Below are 16506 nucleotides of genomic sequence, written 5' to 3'. Positions count from 1 at the left end.
CATTTTGGTGGTAAATGGGTTGTTCCACTCTGTGTCCCTCTATAAGGCTTCCCTCACTAGATCAGTTTAAACAGTATCTTCTGATGAGTTCTGTGTCACTAAGTTCATTAATTACATCCTTTCTGAATAAATAATTTGTGAGCCGAAGGTGTTGTGAAGCAGCCATCTAGGCTGTGGAAGCATCTGTCATAAGCTGCTAAGGCAGTGGAGAGTGATGTCCAGGAATGGATTAATTAATTTTACTTTGATTCCTATAGGGAAAATAGTTTCGGTTTTCAAACATTTCGGATTTTGAACAGCATTCAGGAATGAATTAAGTTTGAGAACTGAGGTTTCATTGTGTGTGTGTGTGTGTGTGTGTGTGTGAATATATATATATATATATATATATATATATATATATATATATATATATATATATATATATATATATATACGGTGGAACCTCAGTTCTCAAACTTAATTAATTCCTGAATGTTGTTCAAAATCTGTAATGTTAAAAACTGAAACTATTTTCCATATATATATATATATATATATATATATATATATATATATATATATATATATATATATATATATATATATATATATATATATATATATATATATATATGTTACACACACACACACACACACACACACACACAATTATCTAAGCAAAAATAAATAAAGGGTCTCAGCATGCAAGAAGAAAAAGCTAAGAGTATACTTATTCTTAAACATGATTATGATTAAAAGTAGAAAGTCTTGCATCAAATACATAATGCAAATATATTACAAGGAGAGAGTTCTTTTTTTTAAATTGATTTTACATACCATTTATTGCTAACAACAAAATGTATATATTATTTGAATTCATATTTATGTCTATGTGCAAATGTTTACCATAAATTAAGATTGAAAACATCCATTCCATCTTTTCTACAGTAAGCTGATGATGAAGGATTACATATGTTGATAAGAATATCATATGAAAATAACTATGTTCATAATAAATCTAAAGAGGACAGATATAGTGATTTTAATTGATTCTACTGCTGGTGGATTTCATTCAATAATCTGTTTCTTACCTTCATGAAATAATTATAACCACAATCAACAGTGCAAGGTTTGAACTGATTTAAAGATAGTTCTACACACTCTCTCCTTGTTTACAAAACAGGAACATTATGTACAAATGCAATCCATTATGCATACAAATTGTATTAACTACTTTTTTGGCACCAGAACTGTATAAAACCCTGCTAAAAAAAAAAAAAGGCCTTTTTAGTAAAAAGTTGTGTCAAGTTTGTTTTGAGAAACTGAAGTATTATGACAGTGTTCATGGAGGAGGTAGCAGGATCCTGGGCAGTGGGATTTGGGGACAAGGGCCTTGGAGATGCACTTGCATGATGGCCTTCGTCTCACCTCGCAGTCTCAAGTTTTCAATGCCATTCTTGCGCCGCGTCACGGCCACACAGACGACAACAATGCCCACAATGATGACGACGATGGTGGCAATAACAGGCACCAGGACATTGAGATCCAGCCACTTGGGCCACCAATCAGGCAGCCAGGAAACGTGACTGTCCGGGACAGATGGTGGCAGCGTGGCTGTAAACAACACAATGACATAATGCCTTTGCCTGTTTACTCAGTTTCCACTGATCTTGACAAAGGCAAATTAGAACTTGACATGGAAGGATCTGTACAACCTTCTGTGCCAAAATCTCTTGGCAGTCAACGCAGTACATGAGTGCTAGCATTTCATTGGTAAGCACTCTTTGTGAGCTCCACTTCCTGAAACCTTACCTGTAACTCAGCTGAAAACTTGTTTGGATTGATGAAGGGACAGGGAAGCAGAGAACTGAACAGTGTCAAAGAGGAAGAGAGAGACAGAGAGAGAACCATGTATGAATTCATGCAAGCAGGAGGTGCCAATCTGCCTTTCAGTGGTGACATTCATGGATCCCAGTCCTTATCATCAGCTGAACATCTCATTGCCTTTTTGTTAAAATTTTGTCTTTAACAGATCAGTAAAAAGTATATGTAGAAGCCAAAACTGAACAAATTATTACTGTGAAGCTGAAGGAGGGATCATGACTCACCAGACGTGCACCTCCATCCCCTATCATACCTTTGATGGGAGCATTGCGACCTCTGAGATAGCAGATGATAACGATGGCCAGAACGATGACGACTACAGCTGAGACCACAGGGACGATGAGGTTTAAGTTGAGGTAGAACGGGAGTTCTCCAGCCCCGTAGGCAGGCACTTCACGAATCGGTGCAATAGTACCTGCAACACCGCATGCTCAGCAGCCCGCCACCACCCCAGCCACAGACAAGCTTCTAAGGCCCATCATGTTCTCTTTAGCATCCACTGGCTAGAAGGGTCTTGCCAAACAACGCAAACTGTTATAATAAGCTATTAAAACTTTTGGTTGATATAATATATATATATATATATATATATATATATATATATATATATATATATATATATATATATATATATATATATATATATCTTTTTTCTTTCTTTTTTGCTTTATTCCACATAGAAGTAAATGTCTGATATAGTCCATGAAGTTGTATGCCAAGGAAAAAAAAGAATTCTTAATGGTGTATTAATGACTAAACATCATGTATAATGTCTAGCACTGTACAATGTTGAATATGTATTAGTTCAATATTCAAAATAGATATTTACAACAGAAGATGCTGTAGTGCTGTTAACACTATTATAATGCTTGGCAAGTTATAAATACAAGCACAGACTTTAGTATGTCACTTTAAGATATGTAATGAATTGTGCAAAACTGTAAATTAAAAACTGCCATTAAATGTTCATTTATTATAAGTTTCATTAAACAATGTGAATGGAAGGCCTTTCAGCAAGTGGAGTACACAAGACAACTCGTGACTGTTACAATCAAGGCAACTGTTAAGATGCCCACATTTATTGTTGTGCTCTAATGGTTGATGAGACTGTTTTCTGGAAAAGTTGAAGTGAAGATGAGATTGAGCCAATATTTATACTTAGCCAGATTTGATAACAAAGAACAAAAAAATGTGGGTGATTATTACTAGGAAGTGGGCAAGGCTCCTTAGATGTCAAATTGGTTGGCTGCCTTACAGGTACTAATGCTCAAGGGAAAACATTCTGCCACCAGTCCAGGTCAAAACAGCTCCAGGCAGTAAAAAAAAAAAAAAGAAAAAAAAATTACAGTAATAATAGAATGAATGGCTATACTTCACTGGAAAACAGGAAGCAAACGAAAATAATGCCTTTCATAAATAAACTTTTCATATTTTTATATACTGATGTACCTTTGGAATCATGACTGACCTGTACCTTCTTGAACTGAAAATGGCACAATGTTTTTGCTGATTAGCACACAAAAACCATAAGAAGCTGAATCCATAATAATTGTTAATAAACTTATCAAATATCTGTCCCCAAAACAAAACTCTGTACTAAAACTACTAAAATTACCCATGGAAATTCATGAACTTGTCAACTTGTTAAAATGATCTATTTCCGCTGAATTTGATAATTACTACGTTTTCAATGTTCAGGTCTCATCAAATATATTGGCAACATGAAGGTACTGGGTGTAATGCAAGTTTTTGCAGAGTTGGAAACACAGGTTATTCTAAGTTAAGAATATTCTATGCATTTTATGCATTTTGGGACTTTGTTTAGCTGCAGCATGAAATTTGTGGCTGGGCAACATAACAATGGTGAGGTCAGGTGGGTAACTATGACAGAGAAATGTCATGTCCACACACTCCACATTACTGTGTATGGCATTGCTGGCAATTTTTTCTCTCAAAATTATGCAATACAATCTAAACATATTTGCTGTCACTGTCTCAGTAGGAATGTCTTTAATGGAAATCAGATGATTTGCTCTTGGCCTTGTTCCTTCCTCTTCCCCACCTGGATAGATGTGCTGCTGTGTAGCCTATTATTTAACTGTCATTAGTTACAGCCATACTATCCTTGTTTAATGATTATTGGTACATCACCTGTCCTTTAATATTACTCATCTTGTTATGGGATACTGTAATGCTCCAAAACTTGTAGAAATCATGACTGAATAATTCACAATTTCATCAATGCATATCCACATCTATATGTACTGCCATGTATATCTGCCCAGCTTGGTCACTGTGCCTGTCACCTACCTACACTTTAATTTCATGCCTCGGTTAAATATGGCCTCAAAATTTACATGTGCAAAGAACATTTTCAACTTAGAAAAACTTGTAGATTCACCTCTAGCAATATCCACAGAAACTCATGTTACACTCTCTATACCTTTCAAAGGAATGCTAATACATGATGATCAAGGATGACTCTTTCCCCATATGAAGTGTCACAAGTGCGTGTGTGTGTGTGTGTGTGTGTGTCCATATCTATATATATATATATATATATATATATATATATATATATATATATATATATATATATATATATATATATATATATATATATATATATATATATATACACACACATATATATGATGAAGTTCTGAGAATACAGTAGAGGTGAAGCAGGGAAAACATTCCGAGTTCTTTTTCTTCACATCATTTCTTGGTGAAATGTTGCAAGAAATAAAGTAAAGAAAAAGAAAGAACTGGATCTTTTCCTTGTTCACCTCTACTATATATATATATATAAGAATATAAGAACATAAGAAATAAGGGAAGCTGCAAGAAGTGACCAGGCTTACACATGGCAGTCCTTGTATGAAATATACCAACCTATTTCCATCTATTATCCCTATCCATAAACCCGTCTAATCTTCTCTTAAAGCTCTCTAATGTTCTAGCACTAACAACATGATTACTGAGTCCGTTCCATTCATCTACCACTCTGTTTGAGAACCAATTTCTTCCTATCTCCTTCCTAAACCTAAATTTTTCAAGCTTGAACCTGTTATTTCTTGTTCTATCCTGGTTGTTGATCCTAAGAATTTTTCTTATATCCCCCTTGTTATAACCCTTATATCACTTAGACTTCTATCAGGTCCCCTCTTAACCTATGTCTCTCTAAAAAATGTAAATTTAACAGCTTCAATCTCGCCTCGTAAGGAATACTCCTCATCCCCTGTATTCTTTTAGTCATTCTCCTCTGTACTGATTCTAATAGACCTATATCTTTCCTGTAATGTGGGGGGACCAGAACTGCAGAGCGTAGTCTAGATGAGGTCTGACCAGCACCAAGTATAACTTTAATATTACTTATGGCCTTCTACTTTTAACACTTCTAAAAATGAATCCTAGTACCCTATTTACCCTGTTTCTGGCCTCTATGCATTGTTTTCCTAGATGGAGTTCAGAACTAACTATAACTCCTAAATTTTTCTCATACCCTGTACCTACCAGAGTTTTGTTGTTTAATGTGTACCTACTGTGTGGGTTTCCTCTACCTATGCTAAGTACTTTGCATTTGCTGATATTAAATTGCATTTGCCATCTGTCCATCCATTCATTCATCCTATCTAAATCTGCCTGCAAGGTGATGGCATCCGGTTCTGACCTAATTAATCTACCTATCTTTGTGTCATCCACAGATTTACTAACATCACTACTAATTCCATTATCCAAGTCATTGATATATATTATAAATAACAATGGCCCTAATACTGATCTTTGTGGCACACCACTAATTACATGATCCAATTCGGATTTAGAGCCGTTTATTACAACTCTTTGTCGCCTGTCACTAAGCCATGACCTTATCCAGCCTAACACCTTCCCATCTATCCTGTGTGCCCTAACTTTTCTCAGGAGCCTTTGATGGAGTACCTTGTCAAATGCTTTACTAAAGTCCAGATATAAGATACCATAACTATCACCATTATCTACTGCCTCGTACACTTTACTGTAAAAACTTAACAAGTTTGTCAGGCAAGACTTCCCCTTTGTGAAGCCATGCTGTAACTGATTTATCAAGTTATGTTTGTCTAAATGTTCCCTAATGTTCCTTGCTATTATTGACTACAATATTTTACCTACAACTGAAGTTAAACTGACAGGTCTATAGTTAGAAGCTAAAGTTTTATCTCCTTTCTTAAAGATGGGTACTGCATTAGCCTGTCTCAACATTACTGGTATCTGACTCAAGTGATTTCCTAAAGACAGAAACTAATAGCTCACTAATAATCTCTTTGCATTACTTAAGTACTCTGGGATATACTTCATCTGGTCCTGGTGTCTTGAACTTTTTTAGCCTATCTATCTCCTGTTCCACTATCTCCTTAGTTATGGAAATATCTGTCAGCTTCTCATTCTCATCTGCTCTAAACATCTGTTCACTATTTGGCATATCCTGCATGTTTTCCTGGATGAAGACAGTTAAAAAATACTCATTCAGAATTTTACTAATCTCCTCCCAAGAAATAACCAGCTCCCCATCTGCTGCCTTTAATGGACCTATAGTATCCTTATTCTTTGTCCTGTATACCTGATAAAATCCCTTGGGGTCTGTCTTCACCTGGCTGGCTACCTTTAATTCATAATTGCCCTTAGTGTTCCTCATTTTATATATATATAAATATATATATATATATATATATATATATATATATATATATATATATATATATATATATATATATATATATATATATATATATATATATATATATATATTACAAGAAATGTGTATAATTAGAGATTTCATGAAATTCCCAGTGATTTAATGAAGGAATAAATAATCATATTTTAGATATTATTTCTTTTAAGCAGTAAAGGTTAGAATAGGTATAGTCTGCTTTGGTTACTGTAAATTAATTTTACCTAATCAACCATGTATCCTTGAAAATAAATAATATAAAAATATACAAATGAGCTCTCAAATCTTATGAGCCCTACAAGTTTTATGGAACAAAAAATTCATTGCAAATTTATCTAACATTGTTGATTAGGTAAAATGAATCTACAGTAACCTAATCCAGCCAAACCTAATCTAAGTTTTCTTCAGTAAAAGAAATTTTATTGGAAATAAGGTAATTAAAACATTTTTGCAAAAAATCACTAGAAATTTTGAGATCCCTGACTACACACTTTCCTGCAATAAAATAAATAAATAAACAAACATTAAATAAATAAATAAATTAATTAATAATATATATATATATATATATATATATATATATATATATATATATATATATATATATATATATATATATATATATATATATATATATATATATATATATATATATAGTGTGTGTGTGTGTGTGTGTGTACACTTGCTAGGAAAGATCAGTAAGCATTTTTTTATTTAAAAGTTAATAGCATATACCGATAATCAAGACTGATTCATCTTATAATATAAATTAAAAGGCAGAAGCACACAGGTTAAGATGTCAATATGAATCACAAATGATTTATGACTAGATATAATGGAGTTCGAAAGTATTCTGTACTTCACTGATCACTTAGTCTTTTATCTGGCAAAATTAACATTACAGAGTTCAGATTACAGGGATGTCATTTAGAAGCAACCACTTTTTATCTTTTTTTTTTTTTTCATCCAAGTGTGTGTATGTGTATTTACAGAGAAGTCAATAACTATTCATCCACTAAAAAATTAAGTAAAAAAGAAAACTACATCAGCTGGGGCTTTCTCCTTAATTCTTACTCTTACTCCTATACAGCTTATCAGTAACTGATATCAAATTTCCTAATGTCTTGTGACTTGATGTATCTTGCTCATCCCTTTGCTACTTTAGGATGATGTAGATCAACAAATAATTCCAAATGAAATAAAAAAATAGAAATAGCAAGTAAACAAATAAGTAAATAATTAATTTGTGGATAAATAAGTAAGTAATGAATTACTGAAAATATGCAATGACCTGACTGGCTTGTACAGGTAAATTAATGACACCAATGTATACAAGAATTACAGCGAACAATATTCTAAAATAAGTGAAATCTAGAAACAGCATTTTGATTTTAAGGCAAAGAAGACATGTGAATGGTTAAATGACAGTCACATCACTAGATATTCTCAAACTTAAGCATGGATCTCCAGCATGACCATTAAAGATAATGTTATAAAATTCTAATTATTCACCATATTTCACCAAATGCCATTTTAGATAATGTGGTACTGTGTTATGGGTTGTGCATTATTAAGATGCTTAATGAAGCAAAGGATTTTTCTTCCCAATGTTGTGGTAACTCATTAATTATTTCAATGAGCAGGTGATATGTAGTGAACTTTCTTCACAATGTCATCCTTCTCTACTTTACTGAACTCTAATCCAGGATATGAAACTTCCTAAAGTTGCCACATTTTTCTTTTGCATGTTACTCAAAGCTAAGTTTCATTCATAATTTAAAAATTTCTCTATATGTCACGTATATATTGCAAAGTAACAGATGACTAAGTGACCATAACTCTCACACTATATCTCATCAGTATATGTTACTAAAGAATTATATAGCAGGATGTTGCTTGCCAAGATCTCAGCATTAAATACCAAGTATGGAGGTCAATGCAAACACCCCCATCCACCACACACAAGCACATAAATATTCAAACACACACACACACTTAGCTCCTCTCCACGAACTTAGCTCTTCTCCCGTATGTCACAACTAGATAAATACAACTAGGTAAATATCCACACACAAACACACACACACACAATCACACATCCAGTAATACTTACAGTTTATGCTGAACCTCCATTGGATGTGTTCACCTTAAGCCCATTCTAACTCACTTATATTTTAACCACCAGGCTATTATATTCCATGCAGAATCTTCTCACAAAAGTAAGACAATAGCTAAAGCTATGAACATAAAAGACTTGCAAAAAATAAAGTATGTATACAACATATGTATAAAACATATACTAATTTACCTTAACCATGATGGGACACTCTTAGAAATATTGCCAGACTTATCAAGTGTGTAACATGGATAAAAAGAAGCATGAAAATTCAAACCTAAATTACCAAAATTTCACTATGAACAACTCTGGTCAGGATAATTCACGTAACTAAAGTTACTGAATCTTAAATTTTGGAGCTAAATATATATGTATATTAAATTTCTGTAATGCAGCAAATTATTATCCATAAATGCAATATCTTACACTTAAAAATATACTTTTGGTAAACACATGAATTTAGAAAACAAACATGTTTAAAAGGAAAAATGAAAAATACTCATATATTGCCTGGCATTTGGGAATTACTAAATTACTCAGCAAAATTAGAAAAATGAGAGAAAACTGGGCATTATGAAAATTTATTAGATAGTGATGATAATAATGCTGTAATAAAAAACATAACTTAAGATTCCTGTCTATCACATACATTAGTACCATGCAAATTGCTAACCTTCCAACACCTCAACATATGGTAAAAAACAGATGAGGTAACTTTCTTTCCATTACTTGTCTTAGGAGCAAAATTTTATCCTATACACTGATTTTTGTGAAAAATCACTAAATCCTACAAAAAAGTAGACAATAGTAACTGCTTCTGAAAGCTAAATCAAACCAAGAGAGCAGCTCACCAGAATATTTATGTTGGAGAGGGACCCCAGTTATTTGGTATTTAATTTTGCAGATCGTTCAGGCAAATTAATTTTCTTTGCAAATAAAAATTGATAGAGCTCTCTATGTGCTGTTCATCAATGTCTATTTCCCTTCGTTGAGCTTAGTTCTCCTGTTAATACTCATTAGAAAAATATCAATAGTGAAGAAAATAGGCCAGCAAAGTGTCACGTTAACTCTAGCAGCAGAACATAAACGTGTGTAGAGATCACATGTGTAGAGAAAGGAAGGTCATTATTCAATGCAGTGTAGGGCATTGCTTCATCTAATTTTCCTAATTTTGATATTGGCAATTGTAATTGTTAATCTAGCAAACATTTATTTGGAAAATAAGAGAACATAAAAAGCAGACTGACCATTTAAAGTCAGGTGATTCTTTGCTTTGAAGATTGTTTGCTGCATAAAATGGAGCCATTTTGAAAAGTTATGTTACCTGCCAGCTATTCAGTGATGAATTACATTTAATTATTCAAAAGATTAGTTGTAAGTGGTGCAACAAGTCTTCTATAAAAAAAAAAAAAAAAAAAAAAAAAAAAAAAAAAGACACGACTCAGCAAGAAAAGCTAAAACAAAAACTCTTACTCACATACTGTAGATTAAAAATGAAGTTGGGTTAATGAAACAGAGCAGCATTATATTGTTTGCAGGGAAACTTAAGAACAGGTGTAGCTTTATTACTATTAAAGCACAGAAATGACGCTACCAAGTAAAATGGCTATTTCACATCGAGCCCTGAATAAGGCTGCAAAATCATACCTCTGCCTCCAACTAATGAAAAGTAGTTTTGCTGCTGTTGCCATATTAAAAAATCTGATGAATGGGAGATATGCAACCTCTATGGCTCTCTGATGGTATTGTTCATCAAACTTGTAAGTGGAAAAAAAAAAAAAAAAAAAAAAAAAAAAAAAAAAAAAGGACAAACCATGGCACTGGTGTATCAAAGTTGACTTGACCACAAAATTTAACTGGAACATGCAATTTCTTGTGAATGCCAGATAACAGGGGTTACTCTGTATAGATGTGGTGTTCCTAGTAAACAAAAGTTGATGAGGCCTTAGTCACAGCTTAGTGTGTGTGTGTATTTACCTATTCTGTTTTTACTGGATGTGTGTGTGTGTGTGTGTGTGTGTGTGTGTGTGTGTGTGTGTGTGTGTACATACTTGTATTTTTACAGGATTGAGTCAAACTCATTATATTCTGCTTGTGTTTGTGTTTGAGTGGTAAACACACTATGACATTACTGATGATTCTTTTGTTATGACCCTGCTACAAATATGCTGATACATAAGGTACCAGCTAGATCAATGTGATTCATGATGACTTCCTTCTTTTTGTTCTTATCTAAATAAACCTCAGCTCTTTCCTTGATGAATCTGGCCAAGGAATGCAGAGATATTTCAAGTAACAACTATCAACTTACCCCCAGTCACAGTAAGAGTTGCACATTCATATTCGGCCACAGAGGAGCCAGCATTGTTGTGGGCAGAGATGCGTAGGTTGTACCAAGTGGCTGGGGTCAGCTCCATGATAGCATAGTTTCCAGTTGGCTTTACCTGATTGCTAGCCATTATCCATTCAGTTTGGTGCCTGAAAAGAAAATAAGTTTATATAAAAAAAAACTCACTCAGACAGATGAAAGGAATAACAATCACAAATTACAGCATTTTTCAACAAAGGTGATTCAGTCTCATAAAATCCCACTTACCTAGGTTTGTATTCAACCACAAAGTAATTCATGGGGCAGCCACCATCTTGCCAGGCATTCAGGTGCAGAGTGATGGATGAGGAAGAAACTTCAACAAAGCGGTGCACTTCAGGAACCTCTGGCTTCTTGCCTTTTGTGCGGGTGTTCAGGACTTCTGAGGATTCACCTGTTCCAATCCTGAGACACACATGCTTTATTAGTAAACAAAATTTACAAATTGGTGCTGTTTGCCATATCTGTGGAGTGTTCAAAAAAGTAAAAACTTGCCTTACTAAAAAAAGACGACTAAAACAACCATCACTTGTTGATAGTTAATGGGTAAGTGACTATTACAAGTCCCAAAATATTGTGCTCATACATTACTTCTTCCCTGTCATGTGGTAAAGTTGAAAAATAAAGATTAAAGCATGTAAAGTAATTCAATGATAACTAAATAATTTACAGGAAACACTGGTTACAGGGTTAAACATCTGACAGAGTGAGCAGTAGGTAGGCTGAGGAAACAATCCCTTACACCTACTCTTCTCACCCTGCCTTCAGATGCAGTAAGAATCTCTCTCTCTTGCCTGCACATGAGGGCACATGCACACACCTTTGAAATTCCATGATCTCACTCTCCTCTTCCCTCTTTGTCACTTCCTACTCTCACAATCCTTTTTTTGCCATCAAGTTAATCTTGGAACTATGGCAGTTAAATGGAACTATGACAGCAGTACCCTACAGATTTATTTTGTATCATCCATAAAGCTTGTGTGTAAGTGAACTTGTGCAGTACAAACAATGCTTTGTTTTCTAGTCCTAATCATGTCAAAATACAACATTCATGTAAGTTTGGATGCCAATATCTGGGCTGTGTGAATATAATCACAATTTTCCAATGGAATCTTCAATTTACTAAGAGTTTTCACAATATAAACACTGTTAGAGTAACCTCATGATTTGTATCACTGAGGATGTCCTATAGAAATTCACTCTGAAACTACAAAACTCATCATCATCAATATAGGAAGTTGTCCTTTCCTCTTCATCCCTCTCACTACAAGGTCCATATGCACCCACAAGCACCCACAACTCTCATCCAAATTTCAGCTCCACCAACTTTGGTCTTGATGAAACCTTAGATTCCATTACACGTTGCTGTTCTTTAAGGTTCACCAATAAAGCTACTCCTTCCTCTATCAATACCTGACCTTATCATAACTCCAAACTGATTCACCTTCAGGGGGTTTTTCCCTTCCAGATTGCGGAAATTCAGAGTCGCATACATACTCGTACAATGTGCTATGATCATAATAGAGTAAGGCTTACTTGTTGTAGGCAGAAGCATAAATCTGATACTGAGATCCACACCACAAAGACTCCAGTGTGTAGGTACGTGTGGAGGCTGGCACCTGAACACTCTCTTCATTGCTAAACTCTGGTTTGTAGTAGATGGTGTAGCCATGAATAGGGGTGGTGTCATCAATCACAGAGGGCTTCAGCTTTACTTCAATGCTGTTTGTGGTTGTTGACTGGAGAGTAATTTCCGGTGGATGGGGAGGAGCTACAGGCAGGAATAAAATGAGAATCAATTGGAAGCTACTGTTTGTCACTCAGAAACATTCTATATGTGCAGCAAATATTGTATGTATTTTTAAAAATTTTGATGCAGGATCTCTCACTGTTCCAATGAATTTATCATTAGACAATCTACAGTTTAAGATATTTACTTCATAAAGAACTTTAATGTTTATACTTCTTGGCACATAATAAAACATTTATGTTACTGTGACCTTTTATGCAAAAGCAACAATAACCTAGTCTACTTGATAGCCTCTTCATCTATCTATCTACTAATTTTCCCCTAAAGATCTATTGAACTTAAGAGCATATGGCACAGTACTGGATGCATACCCTGGATGAGCAGCTTGTGTGTGATTGTGTCCTGGCCGTAAGGATTCTCCACATGGCAGGTGTATTCACCAGCATCATCACGAGACACTTGACGAATCAGGAGGGAGCCCTCAGGGAGGAGGCGCATGCGGTCATTGGGAGTGAAGGGCTCACCATGAACTGTCCACCTGTCAAAAACATTAATGAACTACTTTAAGCCTTGAATATTTCTTAGGTAAGCAAAGATGGGAGCATAAAATCTCCTCATGCCTCAAAACAGTAATTCATATTTTATCCTTTCTCATAAGGGTCACAACACAACAGTATTTCTTAAAATGACAACTTTTGAAATTCAATTACAAGCTGTTTAATCTGTGATATATGTACTGATATGCTTCATATTAGCATTATGAATAAATCTGTGTTTAACCTTTCAAGAGATCACAAACTTATATGATCAGAATATGGTTTTGCAAGTAGGCCTATGGAATCTTCAAGGGCCATATAGTAGAAATTGCTGAGGCCTATGGATCCTGGGATTCACCAGTAATTCCAGGCATCATTTCAGCATACTGATTGTAAACACAGGCTTAATGTTTCTAGAAATGTTTTAACAGTAAACTGTTCTATTCTGATGAACCAAATTTTCAAACAATATCAAGAATTGGGACAGCTACAGGATGTTATCACAAAAAAAAAAAGTTATAAGAGTCACTTTATCAGCAAAGCCAATGATATGGCTGCAACATGATGTACCTGATATCAGGAGTTGGAAGTCCTACAACCTGGCACAGCAGTTTCACATCTTCCTTGTAGGTAGCCAAATACTCTTCATCAAATGATGCAATCTTAGCAGGTACTGCAAAGGTCATTATTCAACAATTAATTAAATAAATACATTACATGGACATTTATAATTTATGTACATATATGTCATAAAATGTAACAAACCTTGTGAGGGCAGGAAGATAAAAACTTTCATTAGCATAATTTGATGCTTTATCATTTTTTAATGCCACCTATCATGGGTGGGAAAAAAGAAAATGGTTTAAAAGTGTGAATTACAACACAGTATATGAAAACTTGAAATAATAAAGACATTTTACTTTCATAACAATTATATATTAGTATGTAATGTCTCTTATCAAATGTACAATGCAAAAAATGAAATACTTTTTTTCAGGTATTCATAGCTTTCATTAAACTGATAAAATGACTAGTACAGTTACCTTTATTGGACAGCTTAAGGTGCACAAGATCAGACATCTCTCCTTCTCCAACAGTGGTGGAAGCAGTTACCCAGAACACATAAGCATCACGGCGTTTAAGTCCACTAGCTTCGTAGCTGAGCTGAGATGGAAGCAGTTTCTGCAGGGTAGCCTGGAAACAGAAAATATTTCCAAACTTAAGAATCAAATAATGTTGGAATATAGCTACAATATGGTGAAAAACAAAACAAAACATACATTCACATTACACACACACACACACACACACACACACACACACACACACACACACACACACACACATTTTTTTCAGGTGTGAAAACATATACTCAATTAAGAAGCCTCATCATCCAATAAAAACTTTCCTTTCCTTCTCATGATTCAGACTCTATGCATAACTGTCCTACAATACTGATTTATCCATGGCTTTCTTGATGTCTAAGCATGCTCCCTAATCCACTCTTTACTCAGATATTACAAATGTATCTAGTATTCTAGTGGTGCAGGAGCAATGGCCCCATCTCATATCAAGCCTTGGGGGCAGGCAACCAACCTATCTTTCCATGTTACAGAGAGGGAAGGCTCATACTAGAAATTCTTCTAACCTACATATCAGGTTGGCACTTGCACATCGGTTTGCCCAGACAAGACACCACACATTTACATGTGTGGTGAATGTGTGTAAATGTGTAGAAATCCCTGTTTTTTATATCATTCTAGCAAAAAGTCTTGAAAAGGATCTAATGTTGCCTTTAGGAAAAGTATGAGTGGCTCTATGGAATAAAGATGAGAGTAAAACAGTATGAGATGCTTACCTCACTGTCACTCTTGCCATGTTCCTTATAGTAAACAGTGTATTGTGTAATGATTCCATTGGGTCGCTCAGGAGGAAGCCATGACACAAGGATAGAGTCTGCAGACATAACTAATGCCTTGACGGATGTGGGTGCCTCAGGAACTGTAAGGATGTTTTTGTAAAATGTCTTTCCATATAAAGCTCATGAGAATGAAATACTTACTGTTGCATGGTCTTACATACTATTTTCAACATCAAAATGTTTTGATCTGTTTCACAAAATAAATAAGAAGCTGAAAACACATGGCGTATCATTAATTTGTCTTTCACTGATAGAAATGTTCTTGATGACTACTAAGCAATCAAAGCAATTAAAAGTGCAAGATTTCTAAGAGTACTTACTATCCTGATCAGTCTGGCAGTGAATTGGCTGTGAGCGAACTCCCTCACCACCAGAAGTGTGAGCCAGAACCTGGAGGCTGTAGTTGGTGTACTTCTGAAGGCCATGGAGATGGGTCTCAGTGGAAGGAGTGATCTTGATATCCTTGCTCTCTTCATCTATATGGGAAAATAGATAATGAAATAAGTAACATAGACTTCTATGTTTATGAGCATCTTGAGACATTTCAGTATTATAAATAATGACTCTTTAGTGTTCAGTTTATGAATACATTAATCTATGCACCACTTACCATACCACACATCTGAGGGTCCATAGAACACCTTGTATCCCTTGATGACTCCCTGAACAGTTTCCAGTGGAGGAGAGGACCAGGAGACACGGATAGTCTGAGAAGTAAGGGTGGTGCAGGTGACATCCTGTGGGGGCTGCTGGGGGGTTCCTTCCGCAGTGTAAGCCAGGAATTCCTCAGTTTTAGGTCCTTGTCCAATTTTATTGAAAGCAGAAACAACAACAGCATATTCGGTGTACACACTGCAGAATGAAGATAAGATAACTATTAATCACAAGTACACACACACACACACACACACACACACACACACATATATATATATATATATATATATATATATATATATATATATATATATATATATATATATATATATATATATATATATATATATATATATATATATATATATATATATCCCATGAGGAAAGTCACATTCTCAGAAATGAAAGAGCAGGTCAATCTAAGTGTGAAATATTCTATGGTGAAATGCTTGTAACACCGTAGTTTAGATGTTACAGGACATTTAAAGGTAAAATGCGCATCAGTAGCAAGTGGCTCTACACAGACCACCCCTCAATGTCCAGCTGGTTGCTGATGCCATATGGTGTTCATTATGCTTTAG

The 16506-nt window shown here is 34.7% G+C and overlaps 1 protein-coding gene across 1 annotated transcript in view; it reads right to left on the bottom strand.

Annotated features, from left to right (window-relative positions):
• The window catches only part of LOC135106350 (cell adhesion molecule Dscam1-like), a 190899-nt gene that overhangs the window by 42436 nt on the left and 131957 nt on the right, over positions 1–16506 (bottom strand). Inside the window, exons 21-30 of the mRNA XM_064015271.1 lie at positions 15879–16120; positions 15589–15744; positions 15206–15348; positions 14391–14541; positions 13918–14020; positions 13183–13349; positions 12598–12832; positions 11290–11466; positions 11005–11171; positions 1411–1596 (exon numbers count right to left, since the gene is read on the bottom strand). Coding sequence (XP_063871341.1) covers positions 1411–1596; positions 11005–11171; positions 11290–11466; positions 12598–12832; positions 13183–13349; positions 13918–14020; positions 14391–14541; positions 15206–15348; positions 15589–15744; positions 15879–16120 — 1727 coding nt within the window. The remainder of the gene's footprint in view (positions 1–1410; positions 1597–11004; positions 11172–11289; positions 11467–12597; positions 12833–13182; positions 13350–13917; positions 14021–14390; positions 14542–15205; positions 15349–15588; positions 15745–15878; positions 16121–16506) is intronic.

The sequence above is a fragment of the Scylla paramamosain genome, chromosome 13 (genome assembly GCF_035594125.1).
Source record: "Scylla paramamosain isolate STU-SP2022 chromosome 13, ASM3559412v1, whole genome shotgun sequence".
Classification (NCBI taxonomy): domain Eukaryota; kingdom Metazoa; phylum Arthropoda; class Malacostraca; order Decapoda; family Portunidae; genus Scylla; species Scylla paramamosain.
This window is presented reverse-complemented; position numbering and strand designations above follow the sequence as displayed.